A 24,260-nucleotide genomic window follows, 5' to 3' on the forward strand; every position below is an offset into this window, starting at 1 on the left:
TGGGTAGATGAATGGATGGATGGGTGAATGGATGATTGGATGGATGGGCGGATGGATGGATGAGTGGGTGGGTGAATAGATGGGTGAGTAGAGAGACGGATGAATGAGTGGGGGGATGGGTGTGTGGGTGGATGGTTGGGTGGGTGGATGGATGGACAGATGGATGAGTGAATGGTTGGGTGAACAGATAGATGGATGGGTGGGTGAAAGGATGGATGGATGGATGGACAGATGGATGGATGGATGGGTGAATGGATGGATGGATGGGTGAATGGATGGGTGGATAGGTGGGTGGGTGGGTGAGTGGATGGATGGATGGATAGAAGGAAAGAAACACCTGACAACTAAGGAGCAGCCCAGATGAGAGCAGCTTAGGGACTCCAAGAAGCTGATGGTAGAAGCTGAGATCGGAGATCACCAGCCAAAAGGAGACAGCCTTGGAGGGGCAGGGGGTGAACCTGACCATGAATTGATGATAGGCAGGGGGGAAGATCCTGAAAGAGGCTGAGGATAAGCTGTCCTGGGGGGTCTCACAGCTTTGGGGTGGGCAGAGAGGACCTGTCCAGTAGTGAGCAAGGTTCACCCAGCACCTCTGATGGGCCTTGGTCCCAGGACTGGGGTGCTGAGGGGCTGTAGCCCTGGGAGAGTGGCCCCTGCCTCTGGCCCCCTCCAGGTGAGCTCTTTACCTTTGATCTGCTTGTCTTGGAACTCTGTGAGGAACTGTGTGATGCGGTCTGAGGGGATGGCAAAGGAGATGCCAGCCGTGACCTTGAGCGTGTTGATGCCAATGACCTCGCCATCCTGGGCAGGGAGGTAAGAGCAGGCATTGGTTGGAGGAACCCAGGCAAACCCCTGCCCACAAAGCACTGTGTCCGCAGCTCTGTTGCTAGAGGCTGACCCCGGCTGTCAATCCCCCTACAGCCCCCGACTCCCCTGAAAAGGTCACTCTCAGGATCACACCTGGGTCAGTGACCCCCACCTCTCCAAATCCTGGAGATCCCCCTTCCCCATCCCTGGAGAGTATTTCCAGGGAAGCTTGCAGCTTGGGCCTGCCCCCAGGCTCTGAACACTCTGCCTCTAAGAAGCAGGGCCATGGGGCCAGGGACACTGCCAAGCCACGTTTGGAGGGATGGAGAGAGGCAGGAACATGGTGAGGCACGTCGGGGACTGAGACCATGTCTATCCCTTCCTTCCAGAAGTGGGGGGCTGGCAGGTGGGGCCAGGGGAGCTCCTTGAGCCCCATCCCTCTCTTTGGTGCCCCTCCCAACCTGCCCTGCCCCCCATGAGGCTGGTGCCACCTGGGCAGGATCTGACCTGGCCCCTGGGGACCTCGCATTCAGGCACACTCCTGGAAAGGAGCCCCACTCTACAGCCTGGCATATACCCCTAGCCCTGCCCTCCCAGCCAGGGCCTGGCCAGCTCACCAGGGGACCCTCTGGGGCCTGGGGCAGAGCTTTGGGTCGAGGCACCCTTTGTCCTCCTGGTCCCTGGAAGCTCAGGAGGCAGGAAGAGCAGCCAAGTGTGAGATCCAGTAGATCGAGTTCTGTGTCCACCCTTGGCCCTCTGTGCCCATCTCTACTGCCTGCACCACATGGAGCAGCCTCCTGGGCCTGGCTTCCTGGCCTCCAGCCTAAACCACACACACGAGCTTCCTTGAAGCCAGGGCATGCCCTCAGCCCTGCCAAAAGCCTGGGAGACATCTCGGGCACACAGGGTGAAGCCCCATCTGCACACGAGGCCTGAGGCAGCAGGACATGGGCCACCAACCCTTTCATTGTCCCCTTGTCTGATCTCCTCCTCCCTAAACTTCCCCCAATGCTCACTCTGTGCCTTCTCCCTGGGATTTCTTCCTCCTGTACCCTGTCCTCCTCAGTCTCAATGGCTATCGTATAATGCTCACCTCCACGGAGCCCTCCCTGATCCCACATCAGCTGCCAGGTCTTCCTGCCCAGCATCCCTCCAGAGCCATCTCCTGTGGCTCACATGGTGCTGGGCCTTGTTCACATCTGGGCACCTCCCCCGCCATGGACAGGAGCTCCAGGGGTAAGACTATCCGATTCTTCAGGGCCTAGGAGCTCTGAACTGAGCTTCCTGGTTTATTCTGGAAAAATCTCTCCTGGGATGAGGCTGAGCTTGACTTTGAGGCTCAAGACACAAGTGGGAAGGGGAGAATGAGGATGACCCTGTCCTCCTGTGTGTACACCCAGGGCAGGGAGGGCTGGGGTGAGCAGCCCCACACCTGCGTCTCCCTTGCCGCAGCTCCCCTGACAGGCACACGGCCCTGGACTGAGCTGCTGCTCGTGGGTGAGTCCTCATTCCTGGTGGCCACCAGCATCCCTGAGGCACTTGGGGCAGTCATGGTCTTTCCTCCTTCCAGGCCTCCAGCCCAGCCGCACTCCTGATAGTTGGTGTTAAGGTTCTAGGACCATATTGTGGGGCCTGTCCCGCCTCAAGGCTGAGCGTCCCCCATGTGAGAAGAGCCCCAGAAACCTAGAGATTTGGGCTCTAGGGGACACTTACCAGGTTCACCAGCGGTCCCCCGGAGTTCCCGTACTGCAAGGGGAGGAAACAGCATTAGCAGTGCCTGACCCCGCCCGAGGGTTCCCGGAGCTCCTTCTTCCAGCTCTACCTCTAACCAGTGCAGAGACGCATAAGCAGATCTCATCCTCAGCAGCATGGAAAGGCCTCAGTGCTGTCCCCATTTCACAGATAAGAAGGCCAAGCCCACAGAGGCCATGTGGACGGCCGCCTGATGACCGAGGTCTGACTGTTACTGTTCTCTGCACAAACCATACGCTTTGGCATCTACACCCTTGAGGCCAGGCAGCACCACCTGGTGCATGGAGAATGGAGGTGCTACTTCCTATCCTGCTGGCCTGGGGGACCCTCTACAAAGACTCAGATTCCAGCCAAGCGCCCGAGTCATGGCAAAGCTGGATGGACGTGATCTGCGGCATCTGCGTGAAGTGCTTTGTGGATGCTACAGGTGCCAGCAACATAATCACAATAATAATGACAAGCGGTGTTGGCCAGGGTGTGTAAGCTGGGCAAAGGCATTTCCAGGCCATGGCCATGCCTCTGTTTCTCTGAAAGGCTGCCCGAGGGAAGACCGCAGCCTCTGGCTCCCCGGGTGACTGGCACCCTGGGGTGGAAGTCACAGGAGTAGAGCTCCACTGAATGTAAAGAGAGAACTTTCTAGCAAGTGGATGTGTCGAGTGACAGAATGGCTCTGGGGATGGGGGCAAGCCGAGTCAGAGACTACCTTGAGGTTGAGGTCTTGGGCACAGATGGCAGGTGCCCCGGCCTCCTGTCCCTGGGACTCACGTTGATGATGGCGTCCGTCTGGATGTAGTCCATGTCGGAGTCCCGGAGGCCCAGCTCCCTGCCCTCCCGCTGGGCAGTGCTGACGATGCCCGTTGTCACCGTGTTCTGCAGGGCGAAGGGACTGCCGATGGCCACCACAAACTCCCCAGGCCGCAGGTCGGCCGAGTGGCCCAGCAACAACACAGGGAGCTTTTTCTAGGAGAGGGAAGAAGATACAGAGAGGGAGGCTTAGCCGTCTACGTTCAGTGGGGACCGGAGTCAGATCCTGGCACGGGGGGTCCCAGAGAAGGCAGGCACATCTGTACAAAGCTGTCAGGACTGCGAAGGCTCAGGCAGGTCACCAGTGCAGACCAAGACCAGGGCAGCCCCGTGCTGAGACCCAGGGCTGGAGTCCATGGAACAGAGGCTCAGCTGTGCCAGGGAGCAAAGGTTCCCCCAGGGCAGGCATGGGTGCTCATCATGGGCGGTGCACAGAGGGTGCAGCTGACCACAGCCTCCAAGGTTATTGAGCCCAATGATCTGATGGTCACAGGTCCTCTAAAAATCTGGTAAAAGCTGCAGACACCTGGTAAAAACTACTACTGTATATGCACCACACACAAACTGACACATTTGATGGAGAGAGATCCGCGGGCCCCCGGAGCCCAGAGAAGGACTCCAGGAGCCCCAGTTCTGAAATCCTTGATCCAGTTCAGTCTCATTTTCCAATACAGACACACAGGGGACTCAGGCCTGGAGAGGTGAAGCCACTAGCCAAGCTCCACTCCCGCCGTGCATGCTGAGACACCTGCACACTCCTGTTCTGCTTTTGCGTGGGGCCAGCGGAACCTGTCTGATTATCTGACTCTGCAACTAGGCTGGGAGCTCGGAGAGCAGCCGGCCTCTGCGTTCCAGAAGCCGCGTGGTGCACACTCGGAGAAGGTGGTCCCGGGTGCCTGTTAGAAGGTGCCGAAGCTCAGATGCACACGTAACTCGGGGAAGGCGGTTCTGTGCTCATACCCACATCAACTTCCTGGTTCTGGTTTTACACCCGTTACCTAAGATGTCACCATTGAGGGAAGCTGGGGAAAGGCTCCTGGGACCTTGTGGCACTACCCTGTAGCTTCTCGTGGGTCTGCGATCCGCCAGGTCGCATGAGCCTCACCCCGGCTCAGGAAATCAGTGGGGCAGGACCCCATGCCTCTGACCCTCTGGACGGCTCCCCTCCACCAGGCCACTGGTCCTTCTCACCATTTCAGTCCTCTTCCCTTTTACTATACACCATCATGTCAAATGAGAAAGTTTCTAGCTTTCCATACGAGGAGAAAGCTATCAATAACGGGGGCGACGTGGAGCCCCGCACAGGATTAAAGGAGCACTTGGTGGGTGGGTGCTGGTGAGGGAAAGGCTCAGGCCGTTCCTCTATTCTCTGTGCCACTGGGGCTCAAGAAGCTTCAGACAATGGCAGAGAGAACCCCAGAGGGCGGAACCAGGCCTGCACATTGAAAGGCGAGGACCCGGAGAGATATTTTCCATTGCTGACCTGCTGAAGAGGCAGAAATAACAACGTCTGAAGCCCCGGGAGGCTGTGAGCTGGGGAGAGTCAGCCCATCCTCTCTGCACCCAAGGAGGGCGCACAGGTGAAGGCCATGAGCTGGGAAGGGTCAGCCCATCCTCCCCGCACCCAAGGAGGGTGCACAGGTGAGGGCTGTGAGCTGGGGAGGGTCAGCCCATCCTCCCTGCACCCAAGGAGGGTGCACAGGTGAGGGCTGTGAGCTGGGAAGGGTCAGCTTATCCTCCTGCACCCGAGGGTGCACAGGTGAGGGCTGTGAGCTGAGGAGGGTCAGCCCATCCTCCTGCACCCAAGGAGGGTGCACAGGTGAGGGCTATGAGCTGGGGAGGGTCAGCCCATCCTCCCTGCACCCAAGGAGGGTGCACAGGTGAGGGCTGTGAGCTGGGAAGGGTCAGCCCATCCTCCCTGCACCCAAGGAGGGCACACAGGTGAGGGTCAGGAGCCTTTGCATGGCTTGATTTAATGCTTAGGGGCTAGGAGGGCATTTCCCACCTCAGGTCATAGCCATAGGTGCTGACCAGGGCCTGCAGGACGTGAATCACACTAGCTCTGCTGGCACCCATTTGCCACAGGTGGCTAGTGGGGCATCCTGCTCAGCCCCACCTGGACACCACTCCCCCAGTCCTGCCAGCATTCTGCCACAGCCGCCGGAAGGGGACAGACTTGCCCCTAGTCTCGCTCTCCTCTTCCCATGGGGGTCCTTGAGAGGGGTTTGCAAACTGGCCCAAGGCCCAAACGCCACTCGTTGCCTGTTTTGTGAATCAAGCTTTACTGGAACACAGCCACACCCACCTGTGCAGCCTATGGCTGCGTTCTTGCCACTGCAGAGATGCATGGTTGTGACAGAGACCACAGGGCTTGCAAAGATAAAATATTTACCATTTGGCTTCATGGAAAGTTTGTTGGCTGGGCACCATGGTCATGCCTGTAATCCCAACACTTTGAGAGGCCGAGGCAGGAGGATTGCTTGAGCCCAGGAGTTGTAGACCAGCCTGGCCAATACAGCGAGATCTTGTCTCTACCAAAAATTTAAAAATTAGCTAGGTGTGGTGGTGCATGCCTGTAGTCCCTGCTATTCGGAAGGCCGAGGTGGGAGGATTCCTTGAGCCCAGGAGTTTGAGGCTGCAGTGAGCTGTGATTGTGTCACTGCACTCCAGCCTGGGCAACAGAGTGAGACCCTGAAAAGAAAACAAAAAAGAAAGAGAGAGAGAGGGAGGAGGGAGGGAGGGAAGCAGGAAGGAAGGAAGGAAAGGAAGGAAAGGAAAGGAAAGGAAAATTTGGGGGCTGGGCACAGTGGCTCATGCCTATAATCCCAGCACTTTGGGAGGTCAAGGCGGGAGGATCACCTGTGGTCAGGAGTTCGAGACCAGCCTGACCAACATGAAGAAACCCCGTCTCTACTAAAAATACAAAAAAACTGGCCGGGTATGGTGGCACATGACTGTAATCCCAGCTACTCGGGAAGCTGAGGCAGGAGAATCGCTTGAACCTGGGAGGTGGAGGTTGTGGTGAGCCGAGATCTCCAGCCATTGCACTCCAGCCTGGGCAACAAGGGTGAAACTATGTTTCAAAAAAAAAAAAGAAAGAAAAGAAAAGAAAATTTGCCAACTCCTGTCCTTGAGCACACCCCTCAGTGGGTTTCCTTGTCTTTAAAATGGAGGTGCCCCCAGACTCAATAGCAACCGTGAAAGGGCTGAAAAGCAGGGAAGGGTCCCCATTAGGGGAACTCCTTGGAACCATTAAATCTCCTCTCCCTTGATGGGGCAAGAGGAAACCCCCTTTGCAAAAGACTTCATCACAAATGCTGTAAACTTTCATTCAGAAAGAGAGGAAGCCAAATTCAAACCAGCCAAGGTGAACTTCCCAGCCCGAGGGAAGCTCCGGGTCCAACGCTGGTGTGAGACATGGGACTCAGTGACCGCATGGCATGGGGAGGCCGCAGGTAACTCAACTGTGGTCCCCAGGGTCACATAACCATGGCATTGGGCAAGACAAGAACAAGCTGGAGGGAGGCCGGGGTCCTAGCTGAGCGGGCCGGCCCTGCTCCAGTGCACTGTGATCTTGGGCGAGTTACCTAACTTCCAAGCCTCAGTTTCCCCATCTGAAATCCCAAGATAATGAGGGCCGTGATATGGCTTGGCTCTGTATCTCCACCCAAATATGTCAAATTTTAATCTCCATGTGTTGGGGGAGGAGCATGGTAGGAGGTGATGGGATCACGGGGGCAGACTTCTCCCATGCTGTTCTCGTGGTAGTGAGTTCTCATAAGATCTGATGGTTTAAAAGTGTGTGACACATCCCCCTTCACTCTCTCTCTCTCTCCAGCTCTGCCATGAGAAGACATGCCTGCTTCCCCTTTGCCTTCCGTCATGACTGTAAGTCTCCTGAGGCCTCCCGGTCATGCTTCCTGTACAACCTACAGAACTGTGAGTCAACGAAGCCTCTTCTCTTCATAAATGACCCAGTCTCAGGTAGTTCTTTATAGCAGTGTGAAAATGGACTCATACCGGCCCTTTCCTCCCAGGCCTGTGGTGAGAACTAGAGGAGTACAGTCAGCGCCGGGCTGAGAGCAGGCCTTCCGGAAACAGCTGGTGGAGGAACAAGAGGATTCTGGGGGGCCTCAGTGCAGGCCTCTGGTGGGTCAGCTGGTGGGAGGTACAGATGTGAAGGTGGAGGGATGGGGCCCCTGTCCCAAGTGTTCCCTACGGCAGCCCACTGGCCTCCACGCCCACACCCAGACGTCATCCCATGGGGCAGGTGCATCCCCAGTGGTGGGCCCAGGTAGGAAAGGGAAGCACCTCCCTGCGGTGTGATACGGGACCACAGCCCACCCACTGTGGGCCGCACGCTTCCTGGCTCTGTCCTGCATCTAGTTGTTCAGGGAGCACAGGGCAAGGAGTCCAAAGACCTGGGCTCCAGGTCTTTTCTGAGCCGTGACCCTGGGCCAGGTGCCAGTCCTCCCTGGGCCTGGGTTCCTCCCACTGACCGGTGGAAGGTGAGGCTAGCTCGCCTCTGGGGTCCGGTGTCTGGGAAGAGGCCGCCATGCCCAGCCCAGGTGCTTCCGCCCCTCCGTCCACGCCCACCCACCTTGGGATGGATCTTGATGGTGGCGATGTCTGACTTCTTGTCGATGTCTTTGATGGTGGCCTCATAGGAGTCCCCATTCTGTAGCTGCACCTTGAGCTGCTGCCTGCCCGAGGCAGCGTTGTTGCTGGACACCACGTGGGCATTGGTGATGATCAGGCCGGCCTCTGACATGATGAAGCCAGAGCCGCTGGACAGGGGCACGTTGCGGCCAAACAGCGGGTGTCTGCAGCCAGGGGGACACAGGCAGGCGTTTAGGGTGGGGCTAGGACGCGGGAGAGTTGGGTGCAGTGGCGGGGCTGGTCAGCGAGGAGCAGAGCCAGTATGCGGCTGACAGAACACAGGTCTGGAGTCCCTCAAGCCTCCATGTGAATCCTGGCCGTGGGACCTGGCCAAGTCACTGGCGCCTGCACACGTTCACAGCCATAAAGAGGTGATGATGATCACCTCTGGCTGCAATTTGCTGAGATGAGACGGGCTGCCTGAGACGTGTCAGATGACTCCCAGCTTGCATTCGCCATGCTGACTACGGAGCACGGAGCCAGACAGACCAGGATGCTAATCCCAAGTCCAGGCCCCACTTATTATCTGCCTGGCCGTGGGCAGGTTGGTGAGGCTCTCTGAGCCTTGTCTCTCCACATGGGAAATGGGACAACAACACCTCCTCCGCCAAGTGGTGATGCCTGGGCTCTTAAACGCCTCTCAACAAACAGGACAATAATTGGCCCTAGGAGAAAAGCTCCACTGCGCACACAGCATCCTCCGGGTCTCTAGCAGGTACCCAGGAACGGAGGCTCCCCGGAGGCTGGGGCACATTCCTGACCATCCAGAGGGGGTGAGCGCTGGGAGGGCTGGGAAAGGCTTATTCCCACCTCCCTCCACCCCCACCACCAGGCTAGCTGCCCAAAGCCCCAAATGTGGCAGTGCTGGCAGCCGGCAGATGCAGGACCCAAGCCCTAGACACCCCGAGGGCAGGGGTGCACAGGAACAGATTAGGCCAGCCTGGGCCCTGCTCTCTGTGAATGGGGTGGAGCTGGCCTGGGTCTGCACTGATGTTTGCTGATGGGCAACGATCCCCAGTTCTCACCAGAGCTGTTTGAGTAGAAGCCACAGCCCCACATCCAGCAGGGGAGGAGGCTGAATGCCAGACACAGCCTGAGACCTTCTCCAGGGTGGGAGCCTTCGGGACCCCAGCGTGGGGCTCAGCCCAGAGCAGGTACTCACTCCCTGAGGCTGCTTAGCAGAGATAAGCCAGGAACATTGGCCCCCTCAGGGCCCGAAACCATGTGTGACACACAAAGCATGGAGGGATGGCAGCGTTCAGCACATGCAGGGGGGTGACGTCTCTGCAAAGGACAGGAGCTTCGCTGTGAGCCACAGGACCAGGGATGGCAGCAAATGCCACCCTGCACTCCCTCTGAGGCAGGCAGGCCATTGAATGCTCACAGGCACCCTGCAAGGGTGGTGCTGTGGTGACCTGTGTCCCTGTCAAGAGATACGGCCAAGTCCTAACCCCATAGACCCGTGAATGTGACTTTGTTTGGAAACAGGGTCTTTGCAGGTGTCATGAAGTTATGGTCACATCACGGTGGGTTCTCAGTGTCTTTAGAGGAGGGGAGTCCAGACTCACAGAGGGGTAGGCCATGAGATGATGGAGACAGAGAGCAGAGAGAGGGGTCTAAGGGCCGAGGGGTACCGAGGACTGCGGAAAACACTAGAGCCAGTAGAGAGGCCTGGGACACTCTCCCCACATCCCCCAGAAGAAAGCAGCCTGGCTTGATTAGGACCTTGACACCTTGATTAGGACCTTGACACCTTGATTAGGACCTCTGGCCTCCAGAACCATGGGAGCAAACATCTCTGTCATTTTAAGCCATGCAGTCTGTGGCACTTTGTTATGGCAGCCATAAGAAACTGCTATCGTCCCTAACTCTCAGGTCTTCACAGTGGGAAAACTGAGTCCCAAGATGCTGAACTACCTGCCTGTGTCAGGCAGGCGGGCAAAGGGCATAGCAGAGGTCTGCCCCAGGCAGCCTGGGCATCTGGCTGCTCAGCCACCTGCATGGTGACCCCAGCATCTGTCCACTCACATCTTCTGCCACACCCACTCCGTGTGTGCCCCAGAGTAGGAACTGCACCTGTTTTGCCTGTGGAAGCCCCAGGGTGCCTCCCAGGGCCTGGCACCTGCAGGGTCTGCAGAAAATGCCCCCATCCAGACCTCAGGTCAGGGATCACAGCTGGGAGGCCTGTGCCTGATGAGCATCTGTCTCATCTTGTCTGCTGGGTCTCACCCACCCACTCAGGGCATCAGCCACTGGAGGCTCTGAGGGTGGAAACAGCCTCCCAGCAGGGGTGAGTCAGTAATTAGCTGGTTCAGAGCCTGGTGGCCGGGGCCTTCCAGAAAGATGCTGCCCCCATCCCTACCTCCTGGAAGGCCAGCAACGTGCCACTTAGCGCATCCAGTTATAATTTCCTCAATGACACGTCTGACGGCCCGGGGCCCGAGGGAAGGGCAGTGAGGGGTCAGTGTGCTGCCAAGGGGGCAGTGAGAGGCCCATCAGCATGGGGCACTGGACAGGGTGGCAACCAGGGCTATGGGTGCTGCATGGGTGGTGCCCCCAGGGTTGTTTTGAGAAACATAGGCTACACGCACACAGCCCACAGCCCAGGGCGCTCCCAGCAGGTGTGGAGGATGTGACGCTGAGGTGTTGTGTGCCCGTCATGTGCTCTCACACCCCCATTCAAGGAGCACAGCCTATGCTGAAGAGCCCGAGATGGGGAGGGCAGAGGGGCAGTGACGCCAAGTGACAGGGGCTTGGACAGGACAAGGCCGAGCCAGCCAGCAGGGAGGCTGTTCTGGAGGAGGAATCACTCCTGGGCTCTCCCGATGAGCCACCAGATTCTCAGTGCCCAGGGGCGGGCCTAGGGCAGTGGAGCCTCGTCACGGGGAGGCTGGAGGCCTCAGGGAAAGTGCGGTGAAAACAAGCAAGTCCCTGGAGCCCTGGCCGGCGGCCTCTGGTGACTGCTCATTGCCGGCTCCTTGTCCGCCTGGACCCGCCGTCTGATCCCCATCAGGGTGGAATGAGGCTCGGTTCCAGGGCCTCCTCATCAGGCTGTTTGCCAGCTCCGTCCACACCCACGGGCCAAAGGGCTAGGAAAGGTGGATGGGAGAGACACTCTAAACCTCAGAAGAGTCATTCAGTCTGCTTCCGCGGGATATAAGTCAATCTGGGACGAGCCCTCAGGATTCGGTGTGAGCAATCAGACATTGGGCAGTTTGCACAGGGGCAGGTTCCGCGGGCAGGGCTCCCCCAGAGCAGCTCAGAGGGTCTCTGTGATGCAGGGGGTGGGGGATGGTGGCAGGGACCAGGGCAGGCACTGCAGGAAGAAGGGGAGGAGGCTTTGCCTGTGCATCTGCAAGGAGAGGGGCTGAGGCCACACAGTACACACCGCTTCCTCTATGGGGCTGGGACATCCTGCTTCCCTATTGACCAACTCCACTCATTCATTCATTCTTTTACTCATCCCTTGTACATTCACTCATTCCCTCCCTCACTCATTCATTCTGCCACTTCCTCACTCACTCATTCCTCCCCTCACTCATCCCTGCACTGATTCGCGCGTTCACTCATCCAGCCCTCGTTCCTCCCTGCTGTGGCCGCACGGGCCTCCGTGCTTGCTGAGCTGCCCCCGCTGCCCTGCGCCACTGGCCCAGCTCCCAGGATGCCTACTTCAGGCTTAGCTTGTGAGGCCTCCTGAGCCCCCGGTTCCCACTGCCCCGAGCCCTGCTCTCTGCCTGCCGTGCGTCTGCTCCTTGCACACACTCCTGCTGCCTCCCAGCATCTCCTCCACTGGGTTCTGTGTCTGCTTTACTGCGCGGCCCCTCAGGAAGACCAACACATTGCAGGAACCCAGTAGCATGGGTGGCAGCGTGAAGGGACCAAGACCCACAGCTGTGCACCTTCTTGGTGCCTACAGCTCCAGCAGATGTGGAGTCACTCTCCCCAGGGCACACAGGCAGCTGGGAGATGTGACTGAGGTCAGCCTGACCCCAGGACCCTCCAGTTTCTGTGGCTCAGGCTGCAGAATCAAGCCTGGTTTGGGCCCCAGTAGCTGGCCGGTGTGCCGGGGGACACCGGGAGGCGGAGAGGGGCGAGGGGTCTCCACCCACCTCAGGAAGAGCTCTATGTGGACCACGGCTGGTGCGATCTTCTCCACCACGTCGGCGATGAAGTTGAATTTGTAGCGCGGGCTGCTCAGCTGGCGGAGACCTGTGCTGGCGGGAAGGGCCAGGTGTGTCAGTGAGACCCTGATACTGCCAGCTCCCACAGGCCTATGCCCAGGGGGCAGGAGGAGGAGGCTCTTCCTGAGACCCCTGTCCCAGTTCCCAGCCAGCCTCAGCCCACACTCAGCCCATTGGGGACCCCCTACCCCACAGCAGTGCAGTGACACCAGGCATTTGGGAAGGGGGCTCGCCCACCCTGAGAATGGTTAAAAAGGCTTCCATGTTCTGGGCTTCCTCAACCCTCTCACTGGACCCTGCCAGGCTGGCCAGGAGGTTCATAGAGAGGTTAGGACATTGCCCTGGGCCACACGGGAGTGAGTCTGGGGCCGGATCTCGGGTCAGTTCCCCTGGGCCTTGTCTGTTCCCTCATGCTGCAGCAATACCCTTACCGGAGAGAACTGGCCCTCTCCTCATGGGCTCCAGCCGGTCCCTCCGAGCCCCAGGGCTACAGCAGTGTCCAGGCGGGGGTGTAGTGGAAGACCCCTGGGTGACCTTTATGAGCTACCCGGGCCCGGACACAGTGTGGCCCCTCTGGGCCAAAAGGGCTGCCAATTTCTGAGTCCACAGGGCCCTACATCTGTGTCTAACTTGGCCACACCCCAGCCCGACTGGCCAGATGGTTCACGAACTTCTCTGGGCCCCTCCCGGGCTCAGATTCCTGCTGCCGTCAGTAGTGGGGGCTGTGGCTGCCAGGACCACAGGCCTGAGGCATGCAGTGGCACGGGGCCCACAGACCTCAGGGTTCCCTGCACGGGCCTGCGCCAGGATCGCTCTGGTTCCCACCATCTGGAACGCACACTGCTCAGCCTCGCTTGTGGTTCCCGGGCCCCGGAATGAGCACAGGGCTGGAGGCTGCACACACTAGGAGTTCGGCTGGGCCTGTCTGCTTTCTAGCTGTGTGGCCTCAGACAAATCACTTATATTTTCTGGGCCTCAACTCCTCATCTGGAAAATGGGACTGAAGATGCCCTCCTACCACATCTATGGGAACTGAGTATGGAGGACTGCAAACTTCAAGTCCCTGCCCGGGAGGCTACCCACCCACCCGGCACCCAGCCACCCAGCCACCTTGGCAATGGGGAGCAAAGAGGGCTCAGTCCGTAATGTCCAGCTTTGCAGCCCACGTTCCTCTTGATCTCTGGGAAGTGGCCGAGCATGGGGACTGAGGGAAAACCTGGTTTTCTGGATCGTCCAAAGGCACGAAGGTACCGTGGTGGATGCCACTGTGGGGGCAGGGCCCAGGCTGCAGTCCATGCTGCTAGATGCCACTGTGGGGGCAGGGCCCAGGCCGCGGTCCGTGCTGCTGGATGCCACTGTCGAGGCAGGACCCAGGCCATGGTCCATGCTCCAGGAATCATCACAGGGCAAACGCAATCCCCAGGCACATCCCAATTCATTTCCCCAACTCTCCGGGGGCAGCCGGGAGGAGGAAATTTTGCCTCTATTTTAAAGGTGGTGACACTGAGGCTCCATAAGAAGAACCCCTCTGCCCAAGGACACATGACTGGGAGGGGAGAACCAGGATCTGAATGCAGGCCACAGAGCTCCTTTCCCTGGGTGCCCCCACCTCTGCCTTGCAGTTCCCCAAGGCCCTGAAGAGCCCTTTAGCTTGAGCTGGGACCTGGGGGGTTGGCTCGAGCTCTGGTGTTGGGTCTCCCAGACTTCCGATGTCTGCCTCTCAACCGGCCCGCAGGCACCAGCCACACCAGCCCTCGTCCACTTCAGTCAGCCTGAATCAAAGGCCGCCTGTCTGGGGTGGCTAGAGCCTGGCTGGGAGACGCCGGCCACCTCGAGGCTCCTCATAGATCAAACTACTGCGGCACAGTGGGGTCTCAGGTTCAGAGGTCACGTTAACAAGCACCCCAGGGGCAGGGCCTGCTGTGGGCCCAGGGCTCTCTGTGCCCACGTTTGCTTCCATGAGGGATGTGCTGCCCTGCTCCACACCTACAAAGCGGGCGGCTGCCTTGGTGAGGTGAAGCTGCCGTGTGGCCCGAGAAAGCAGCCCAGGCCTGTCTGCTCCTCCTCCCTGCCCCTGGGAACTTGAGTTCATTTCCTAGCCCCCAAGTAGAGAGGAAGGATACCAGCCACAAAGCCTGCTGCCCTGGTGAGGTTCGGAGCTGGTTCAGAGCTCTCACAAGATGCCCTCAGACCAACAATTCCCATGACCCAGGGGGCCCCAGGGCAACCCCCAGGCCCAGGCCCTCCTCCCTCCACCAGGGAAGACTCAGCGGGTCTGCTGCTCCCCTGCGTGCCCTGGGGCCTGAGGCTGGCGCCCCATGTGCCTCACCTGAGGAGAAGCACCAGGGCATGGGCACAGCTCCCAGTCAGGACCGTATCACCTCTCCCACCGTGTGGCCTTTGTCGGGCTGCCGACTCAAGTTTCTGCTCATCACCCACTTCTCTACACCTCCACCTGCACGACCTCTCTCTACTCTCCCTACCAGGATGCTCTGGCCTGTCCTGGGCCCGACCCTAATCCTGCCTCCTCTAGGCAGCCCCCCACCAGCTCCAGCTGGACTGAATCTGCCCCTGCTCACAGCCTTATTCAATCCATGCGTGCAGGGTGCCTTCCGTGTGCTCACCCGTGACGGCTGCTGGAGACACAGTGGTTCAGCGGGGGGCGAGGGTCAAGTCAGCAACCGCCCAGTGACAGCACAGCATCACCAGGGATGAGGCAGAGGGGAGCCCGGCGTGGGCTGGGTGAGTGCAGAGGTGCCCTGATCCAGGCCTGGAAGAGCCCACGGGCAGGGGCACAGCACATGGAAAGCCATAGGCTGAGCCCACATTGCCTGTGCAGGCAGCCACGGCAGACGGGGACCTGGGCCCAGTGTGAACACAGCAGAAGGAGGAATGCCAGCGCCTCTCCTCCCACGGGTGATTAGAAAAGGCTGCCTTCCTGTGTGTCTCCATCCTGGACTCAGACACTCCAACACCCAGGGCCAGAAAGTTCTCTGGGCCCCAACCTGTCCACCCCCTGCTTGACCTGGCCCAGGTCTCACCATGGGGGGCGGCAGAGCTGGGGCCAAAGTTGAGCCCCTGGACCCCCTCAAGCCCCTGGGCTGCTGGGCCCCTGAACTCTGACCCAGCCTGAAGATCTGCACGGCACTGCGGACTCCACTGGAAGGACTTCCTCCCCAGTGTGGTCTCCCAGAGGTTACTTAAAATAGGTGCCATTCGATTTTAGAGGGGACGATTCGTTGTTAAACTCTCTGTAAAATATTCGTTAAGTAAAAGCCTTGCAGGAAACATCAAAATTCTACTACATGGTGGTTATTTGGGGTTGGGGTAAAGTTAGAGTGACTTTTTTTCATTTTGCAAAGAGAAAATAAAACAGGGCGGGAGAGCAAGGCCTGAGACAGAAGGGCCGTGGGGCTGGGCTGGGAGGTGGCCCATTTCCCACAGAGTCTCCAAAGAGAAGCCTGCATGTGCCCACCCCACACCCCAGGCTCCTGTGGGACAGAGACTGTCTGGTTCGCTTCCACACCCCAGTGGTAACCAACACAAGGTGAGACATTTCAGAAGGAAGGGATGGAGCGGGGAGGAGGGACGGAGAGAGGAGAGGAGGAAGACAGAGAGAAGGGAGAGAAGCTCAAGGGTGCCCTTCTTGATGCTGTCTGAGCCAGCACACAGTAGGTCTGCAAACAGCACCCTGAAGAAAGAATGTGGGTCGGCTGATTAACCAAGTCTCCCAGCAGCCCCACAAAAGCAGCAGCACTGGCCCATTTTATGGCCCAGGAGACTGAGGTTGAGAGGCGAAGATCATTCACTGAGGGAGGGCAGGCCTGGCGCTGGCCCAGGTCTGGTGGATTTCAGGGTCTGGGCAACCCCAGAGCCTGGGGCTCCCCTGCAGGGCCCCACCAGGCCCTGTCCCTTTAAGCGGACCTCGGTGGGTGGTGGGGTGGGGGCAGGGGCCTCCGTGCTCCAGCTCCTCCTCCCAACACGCAGATGAATCAGCCATGAATCAGGGGAAAGGAGGACGCAGTTCCCACTGCCTCTTTCCACAGGAAAACCGTGGGCCCCATGGCTGGGAAGCAGACTCTGTTTATTTGGGGTTTTTTGACAACCTCCACCCCCACCCCATCCTCGAGCCAAAGTTCTGAAGTCAACAGTCAGTCTCAACCAGATTCAGCTGTCAGCCTTTTTTTTTTCCCTCAATAAACTGGAATCTAAAGGCCCCGGAAGTTTCAGTCGGGAAAACCCTGACACAGAACGAAGCAATCAAGGCTCAAGGCTGGGTGTCCGGTGTCACCTACCAGGAGAGGAAGGGGCAGAGCAGGGCGCGGAGGAGACAAGCAGGGTGCCAGCTCCAGCTCCAACAGCTCTGCCTGACGGAGCTCCGAGGAGTCCTGGGGGACTGTGGCCGACCCTGAGGGAGGACCACGTGCTGGCTCTGGACAGTCATAACTGCCATGGAGCAGATGGCAACACTGAGGCCCAGATACCCCACGGGGTTACCTTGTGCTGCTGCATGGTATGTGCACTGCGTAACTCCAGGCCCTTATTGACAAATATCAGAGTGGCCAGCTTCCCTGTAGTTGTGCAGTGCACAACCTGCCCAGCTGTATGCATCAGTCCCTCTAGCACATAATCTGCAGAGCTGGGACCGACACTCAGTTCTGTTCCTCCATCTCTAAGGTCCCTGCCTCTTCTTTTATTGCCCTGTGCAATTAGCAGACCCCTCTGTCACCCAGTGGTCAGCTGTGAGCTGGGGATGGACAAGCCATAAGTGGATAGCCATGGGTCCCAGGCTGTGACCATCTGTCCATTACAGTGACCATGGTCTACAGACCAGAAGGCAACATCTTAGCAGGCCATTCAAGGCCTGGGGTGTCTTGGTCCCCTTGACATCTGCAGCCTCACATGCTGCCACTCTCCCCTGTGGACCTTGGCTCTAGTTCCTGCACACACAGCCTCCTAAGTGTCACTGTGCCTTTGCACGCCAGGAATATGCCCTTCCTGTCATTCCTCAGGGCCCAGGCCAGCAGCGCCTCCTCTGGGGAGCCTGCCCTGACTCTGCAGGTGCGGTGATCCACCTCTCCTTCTGGGCCCAACAGCACCTCGTACCCTTCCCAAAGCTGGTCCCTTGGGGGTGTGCCTGTGGCCTGCACCCCTGCACCTGGGCTGGACCTGGCCCGCAGCAGTGGGCAGGAAGCGAATGAGGGAGCGAATGAATGCTCTTCAGAGACAGAGGAGCCATTCCGGGAGCCCGTTCGACAGCCCCCAGCCCCGCCCACTACAAGGGGCTGCCTCCTGGGTCTAATTAGTTCCCAGGACAGCTTCCTGTGTTTTTCCTCCTCTGGAAAATTTGCCTGTCCCCTAGTGAACTGTGCGCCCCCCTGCCCAGCCATGTCCCCAAGTGAACTGTGCCCCCACAAGCCTCAGGTCCAGCTGTGGTTCCCCATGGGGTGGATTCTGCTGTCTGCCACCCTCAGGCCCAGGGACGTGTCCATGTGGAACGCAGGAGGGACGAGGGCTGCAGTCCAGGCCCAGAGCAACCCGCTGCCTCCCCCTCCACGGGCCACACCTCGCAGGCGGGACCCGATTTGGGCACGGGACATTAGGCTGGGCTCCGAAGTTTGTGATCTCATTGAATTCTTGCAGCAATTCTGCAAGACAGGAACCGAGTCCATTTTACAGGCAGGGAAACAAGGCTTAGAGAGGTCATGGGACCTGCCCAAGGTGCACAGCCAGGCCCTGACCTCGGCGCTTCCCCTGCTCCATGCTGGCCCTTGGCAAATGTGACAGCCTGTCCAGCCCCAGGGGAGTTCAACCTAGACTTGTCCTCAATGTGGGGCCAGCCTGGCTCCTCTGGCTGTGAAACTCCACACCCAGCTGGGCCGCGGCCAGCCCCTCGGAGGAAGAGGAGGCGTTGCCGCCAGCCTGCCTGTGATTTACCAAGATGGCTGGTCCTTGTGCACAGTGCCATGGGTCAGGCAGGCCTCTGGGCATCCATGCCACTGAAGGCAAGGAAGACAGCCCCTGGCCCTCCTCTTACAGGAAGCCCTCCTGCCTTGACCGGGGCCAATGAAACTCCCTCCGGCACGGCCAGCACATGACAGCACCTCCACAAACGCCGCCTTCCAGCTCCTTCCCTTCCTCGACCCCAATCCCTCACTTTCACAAACTCCACTTCTGTAAGACGCGTCCACCTGCCATCCTTTCTTCACATCAACTTCTATGAGCCCGGCCCTGTGCAAAGCACACTCAGTCCATCATCTCATTTGTCCAGTGACCAGTGAGGAGGGCGCCACTGTTGTCCATTTCACAGACGAAGAAACTGAGGTGCAAAGAGCTTCAGAGACTTCTGGGGTAGAGCTGGGACTCCGCCCTGAGCAGCCAGACGTGAGGGACAGAACTGGGTCCCAGACCTGGCACTCTGCCCGTTACGTGCTGGAGCAGGGTAATGCACACAGGTGGGCAGGCTGTACACTGCACAATTCCAGGAGTCACCTGCTGCCCCTGCACTAGACCTGGCTTTCAGCTTGGGGAACATATGGACCTGTCCTCGCCATGTCTTGGCTGCACAAAGGACAGGGGTCTGTGATTTTAAACCCTGTCTCATCCACTAGTCCACAAACACCCTCATCAAAACTAAGTAAGGCCTCACTTCCCCAAGGTACTAGGGGCCTGCCTGGTATTCAGAGCATTGCTTGGGGAACCAGGGGACCTGGGCTCAGGGCAGATCCGTTCATCCCTACCTGAGTGACCGAGGGCAGCTTCCTATAGCTCCCTGAACGCTTTCTCATACAGAACCAGGATATCAATACCCCAGTGATGTGTTGAAGGCTTTGTGGGCCTGGAACACAGCCCAGGGTCACACGCTTGACCCTTGTAAAACCTGGTGACCTCCCTCCCTCAAAGCAAGCCTGGGTGGAAGGCATTTAGACCACCTGGCAGGCCCTGGTGAGCCTGTGGGAGGCACAGGCCCCCTCGTACCCGCCTCGCTACAACTAGATGCCACCGCCTCCAGAAAACCCTCCTGATCTAGCCCTCTGTCCGTTCTGAAGGTGGTTTCATCCTCTTCCGGGCTCCATGCATTGCCATTGGTCCCTCACAACGCAGGATGGGGGTTTCACAGGGATCTGTGGCTGTGGTGATGTGGGCAGGAGGCAGTGGTTGGGGGCACCAAGCCTGCGAACCCGCCAGGAGACTATGCTTAGTCCTGAGGCCGTGGGAGTCATGGCCCAGCTTTCAGCAGGGAAGGTCTGGGTCTCGCCAAGTCCCCTCAGGCCGCTGTGTGGGGCTTCATGGGAGGGCAGTGGCCTGCTGGGGGAAGACTGCAGGCTGGCAGATGGGGTGAGGGTGCATTTGCTGCTAGGCCAAGCCCTGGCAGGAAGGGCAGCTGCACAGCGCCCTGGTCTCAGCTCCAGTCCGGCTGGACTCCTGGCTCCTGGCGGCCTTGGCGAAGGCTCTTGGCCAAGCAGCTCTGCCAGCAGTTCCAAGTCCTTCAGTGCGGCCAGATGCTGTGGCTCGGCCCTGCCGCCCCAGCGGAGTGGGCGGGGCAGGAGGGGAGGTGTCATCTTGCCTGAGTGGTCCCAGATGCTGAACTCCAACGCATGTGCAGCCCCAGGAAGCTGCTAAGAGGATTACAAGTCAAAAGTCAACCCAAGTTCTTCAATAAATACAACCGGGAGATGCCGTCAGAACCTGCTTGGGGTTGCACAATAAAAGCCAATGATTAAATGCCACCTTGTAAACTGCCCCAGGGCTCTACATTCTGAGCGCAAGGCGGGCTGCAAGGCCTGTTTGTCTGCAGCCAGAGGAGAGGCTGCATGGCCTCAGAGCTCTGGTTACGCGCAAAGGGCAACCCTTCTCCACACAGGCCCTCAGAAACGCATTTATCCCCGCTTTTACCACCCCGTGGATGGACATTTATCCACTCTGTGCAACTGAGCTGCCTTAATATGGACCTGAGAAGATGCAAGGGTTCTCTTGAGAAGTGGTGATCCTCCGTCACTGAAGGTACGCAAGAAGGACCCGGAAGGTTATAGGAGACTCACACATCACATGGGCCCTTGTCTCATTTCATGTCATCTATAGAGGCCACAATCCGGCCCAGGCCCCTGCCCTGCAAGGCTCCGAGCCTGGAGGAGATGGAGATCACGCAGAGAAGCTGACCGACGGTCACAGCGGTGTGCAGGGCCCACCGGAGACCTTGGGTGTGCCCACCAGGCAAAGAAGGATGACCTGGGCACAGTGGCCAGGGCAGGCGGCTCAGGGGCGGTGAGACATCCAGGCGAACCCACCACACTAAGGCGAGGGAAGGAAACTCCGGGTAGTGGGCACTGTGCGTGCAAAGGCCCCAAGGTAGGAAAGAGACCAGTGAGGCTGGAACACAGGGGATCAGGAGACAGTGGGAGATGGCACCGAGGGTGGTGTGGCAGGCGCAAGGCCCTGTGAGTCAAGGTAAGTGTTGGAGTGCCTTGCGGGGAAGCCTGCAGCTGACAGGCAGGACAGATTGACCAAGGTGATCCTGGCTGCTGTGTGAGAAGTGATGGAAGGGAGGATGGTGGGGGGAAGTCAGAGCGCCCCAAGAGACATTTTGTGGGTGAGCTGAGAGGACTCCTGGGGCACAGGACAATGAGGGGCGGAGGGGAGTGAGGGGCGGAGGGGAATGAGGAGCAGAGGGGAATGAGGGGTGGAGGGACGGAGGGGATCAAGGCTCCCCACTGAACATCCTGGGGCTCCTCTCAGTGGGGCTGGGAAGAGTGGAGCCCGAGGCTGCTCCATAGTCATCTCCACACAACTCTAGCTCAGGAGAGACCTGAGGGCTGGAGATAGGGCCCGAAGGCCCAGCACCTGGGGAGGACTTAATGGCAGATGAGCTCACAGGGAGGGGGGCGGTGAGAAGGGACCAAGGAGACCCTCCTGCCTACAGAGGGTGAGAGAAGGTGGAGGAGCTGACACGGGGAGGGGAGAGGAGGGCACAAGGAACCTCAGCCCACAGGAGGCTGCCCTCACCAGGCAGGACTTCCTCCCAGAAATGCCCGGCAGCTCCTGGCACACCACTAAGTGTGGCCAGCACCCAGCAACTTCTGGCCAGGAGGGCGGAAGCCTGGCTACGCTGCTGGAATACTCCATGGAGGCTGAGCCTGATGGAGCCGGGGGCCCAGGCCTGCCCTGACTCCCAGGCTCGGGGTCCTGCCACCCCCTGCAGACGAAAAGCCCCACAGAGCATAGCCTTCAAAGCCAGCTAGACCCAGAGCAGGCCCAGCCGGGTCACTTCCTGGCCATGTGACCTCAGAGCAGTCCCTCACCCTCCTTGGCCTCCGGCAACACATCTGCGCTGCCTGGGAAAGGACCAGGCTTGCCGTGGGAAATGAGACAGGACTGGGGAGAGGCCGTGCACCTCAGGCCTCCACAGGGAGTGGACTCTGCGTGTCACCCTGCCGAAAGCTGGCCGTCCAAGGTCCCCATGCACCGGGCTACAAAGGCAGGGCTGCACACCGTCCACAGTGTGAACGGCGCCCTGGAGGTGGCCAGCAGCCTCCCGCCTGCACTCTCTGCCCCCCCTCCCCATTGGGCCCCAGCTCCCCACCACCTCCCTGGCTCCGTGGGCTCTGGTGGTGACAGGGCTCTCAGGTCCTGTGCAGGTCTCTGCCTTGCCCACGCCCTCCCCGTCCTCCCCATCCTTCCCCGGGCAGCTCCCACTCCTCCTCCCCAGCTTGGCACAGAAGCGCCTCCTCTGGAGAGCCTCTCCTCACCTTGCCGGGTGAGACAGATTCGAGTGGGTCACCACAGTGATAACAACATGTGAAACAGCGCGGTCTGGGGTCGCCCATCAGGCAAGGGGCGTGTGCCTTCGCGCCTGGCAGCAGCTCTCCTGCAGGTGCTGCTGTCACCCCCGCTTCTCATCTGAGGAAACTCAGGGTGAGTAAATGGTCTAAGGTCACCTCATCGGGAAGAGGTGCGCTGGGACCGCAGATCCCGGAGCACTGAGGCCTCAGCCCGCGACCCCACGCTCATGGCCGTCTCCTGGCCTTCTGAGCTCCCCGTGCACCTGTCTGTGGGGATCAGACTATTTTCCTCCTCGCACCCTCCCTCTGTCCCCTTGATGGTCTGTGAGGCTTGAGGGCACCAACAGGGCCTGCTACATGGCTGTGCCCTGTCACCAGCCTGGGGCCAGCCAGGCACACAGAGAAGGCGTCTCACGACATGGACTCCAGGAGTCGGTGAGTGTCTCAGAACACCCAGGCTGCCTCAGCTCCCTGCCAGCCCTGAGCCCTGCAGCCCTGTTCTCATAGTTCCTTCCACGGTGGGGAGCAGGGTGGGGAGGTGGCCCCCATCCGCACAGCTGGGCTGCAATGGGCAGACCCAGGAAAGGCACCCCAGCACCAAGCCCCAATCTGATGAGCCACCGTGACGGTGCAGCAGGTGTGGAGTCAACGACAATGTCTCAGAGACCCCGCAGCCCCACACTCGCACCCCTCAGCTTCCTGGGCAGTCTCAACACAAGCCAGACCTCATCACCCTCACCCCCATGATGGTTTGAATGTGTTCCCTCCAAAACAGAGGTGTTGCCAATGTGATGGTATGAAAAGGTGGGGAGTTACGAGGTGATGAGGTCACGAGGGTTCCTCCTTTCCAGCATGGGCTGAAGCTCCGTATGAGAGAGTATGAGAGAGGCTACAGGCAGCGTTCCGCTTTGTCCCTGCCTGCACTTCTGCTGTGTGAAGACGCAGCTTCCTCCCTTCTGCAGAGCGCAGCCCTCACCAGACAACCGAGCCTGCTGGCACCTTGGTCCTGAACTTCCCAGCCTCCAGAGCTGTGAGAAATACATCTCTGTCCTGTATAAACTGTCCAGTCTCAGGTGTGTTGTACCAGCACAAGACGGACCAGGACTCCCTGCCAAACCCTGCGGTGACTCTTCCACATAATCCTAGCTAATCCCGAGTAATGCTTCCCACACGGGGCTCCCAGGAACCCCAGTGTGCTGGGAGGAGGACATGTGTGTTCTGCCAGAAAAGAAGAGCTCTCTGTTGAAATTCTCTGGGGAACTCCTGGGTTTTATCAATTGAGAACACGGCAGGTTTTCTCACAACCTCTGATAGATTGAGCCTGTGAGTCTCCACTACAGGAATAGAGCGCTCAGTTTCCCAACCTTTTCAGACCATGAAAACACTTGGAATTGTGTTCAGAGGACCGCAGAAAAATTAGGAAGCCCTCTGCAGGCTTCCCAGGTGCCCTGGCAGTTGGTGCTCCCCATGGTGCTCCTGAGGCTCCACGGAGCCTGTTCTGGTGGCTACTGCATCTCTCCCTGCCACCTGCAAGCTGATGGCACGCAGGGCCCTGACTCCTAACCATGAACCTGGGGCCCAGTGCTGGTCTTCAGTGAGCCCCTGTCCAGCCACAGCAGAGCCTGCCTTCCTAAGAGGCACCCCAAACAGGGAAAAAGGTACAGCAGGTTTTCCAGCATTTTCCTCCACGCACAGAGTCAACCTGCACCCTGAGATGCAATTCAGAGCCGAGTGCCTCAGGGGAGGCTGTTCTAGGGTCTGACCCCTAGGTTCCCTCCCCCAGGCAGCCTCTCCCTGGGGCGCCCTAAGCAGTTCAGGGACCTGCAGCCTGACCCTTCCCACACAGTGCTGTGGAGACACGCCCTCCACCACAGTCGCAAGGAAAGGAGGCATCACCCAAGAGGGCACCAGGGCTGGAGATTTAGGACAGAAAAGAGTGTCCTTCATTCAACACCCAGACAGAGCAGGGATCCAAGGACCAGGGGAATGGGCACGAGACATCAGTTCTGAAGAGACCAGAGCTGGAAACAGTCCTAGATGAGGCCCCTCGGGTGGCCGGGAGACCACTGGGTTTCCCTTTTGACTAATTCTGTGATCCTGAGGACAGCAGTTCACCTTTCTGGGCCTCAGTGTCTTCATCTGAAAGACCAGAGGGCTGGTGGGATGATTTCTGAAGGGCCACCCGGTGGTGCCCAGGGAAAGAACACCTCGAGCTCGGCCCTAATTCCCAGCTTTAGTTTCCCCAAGAGAAAGAAGCTTCACTTCCTCCCTGGCCCCC

General features: G+C 59.1%; 1 protein-coding gene across 1 annotated transcript in view; it reads right to left on the minus strand.

Annotated features, from left to right (window-relative positions):
* Nucleotides 1-17,966, minus strand: part of HTRA3 (HtrA serine peptidase 3) — a 29,647-nt gene extending 11,681 nt beyond the window's left edge. The window contains exons 1-11 of the mRNA XM_011935445.1: nt 17,945-17,966; nt 17,770-17,851; nt 16,499-16,649; nt 14,034-14,223; nt 13,455-13,558; nt 12,635-12,690; nt 12,132-12,236; nt 7,964-8,186; nt 3,325-3,519; nt 2,521-2,553; nt 687-801 (exon numbers count right to left, since the gene is read on the minus strand). Coding sequence (XP_011790835.1) covers nt 687-801; nt 2,521-2,553; nt 3,325-3,519; nt 7,964-8,186; nt 12,132-12,236; nt 12,635-12,690; nt 13,455-13,558; nt 14,034-14,223; nt 16,499-16,649; nt 17,770-17,851; nt 17,945-17,966 — 1,276 coding nt within the window. The remainder of the gene's footprint in view (nt 1-686; nt 802-2,520; nt 2,554-3,324; nt 3,520-7,963; nt 8,187-12,131; nt 12,237-12,634; nt 12,691-13,454; nt 13,559-14,033; nt 14,224-16,498; nt 16,650-17,769; nt 17,852-17,944) is intronic.
* Between the last annotated feature and the right edge of the window lie 6,294 nt (nt 17,967-24,260).

This window comes from Colobus angolensis, unplaced genomic scaffold (genome assembly GCF_000951035.1).
Source record: "Colobus angolensis palliatus isolate OR3802 unplaced genomic scaffold, Cang.pa_1.0 Scaffold143, whole genome shotgun sequence".
Classification (NCBI taxonomy): domain Eukaryota; kingdom Metazoa; phylum Chordata; class Mammalia; order Primates; family Cercopithecidae; genus Colobus; species Colobus angolensis.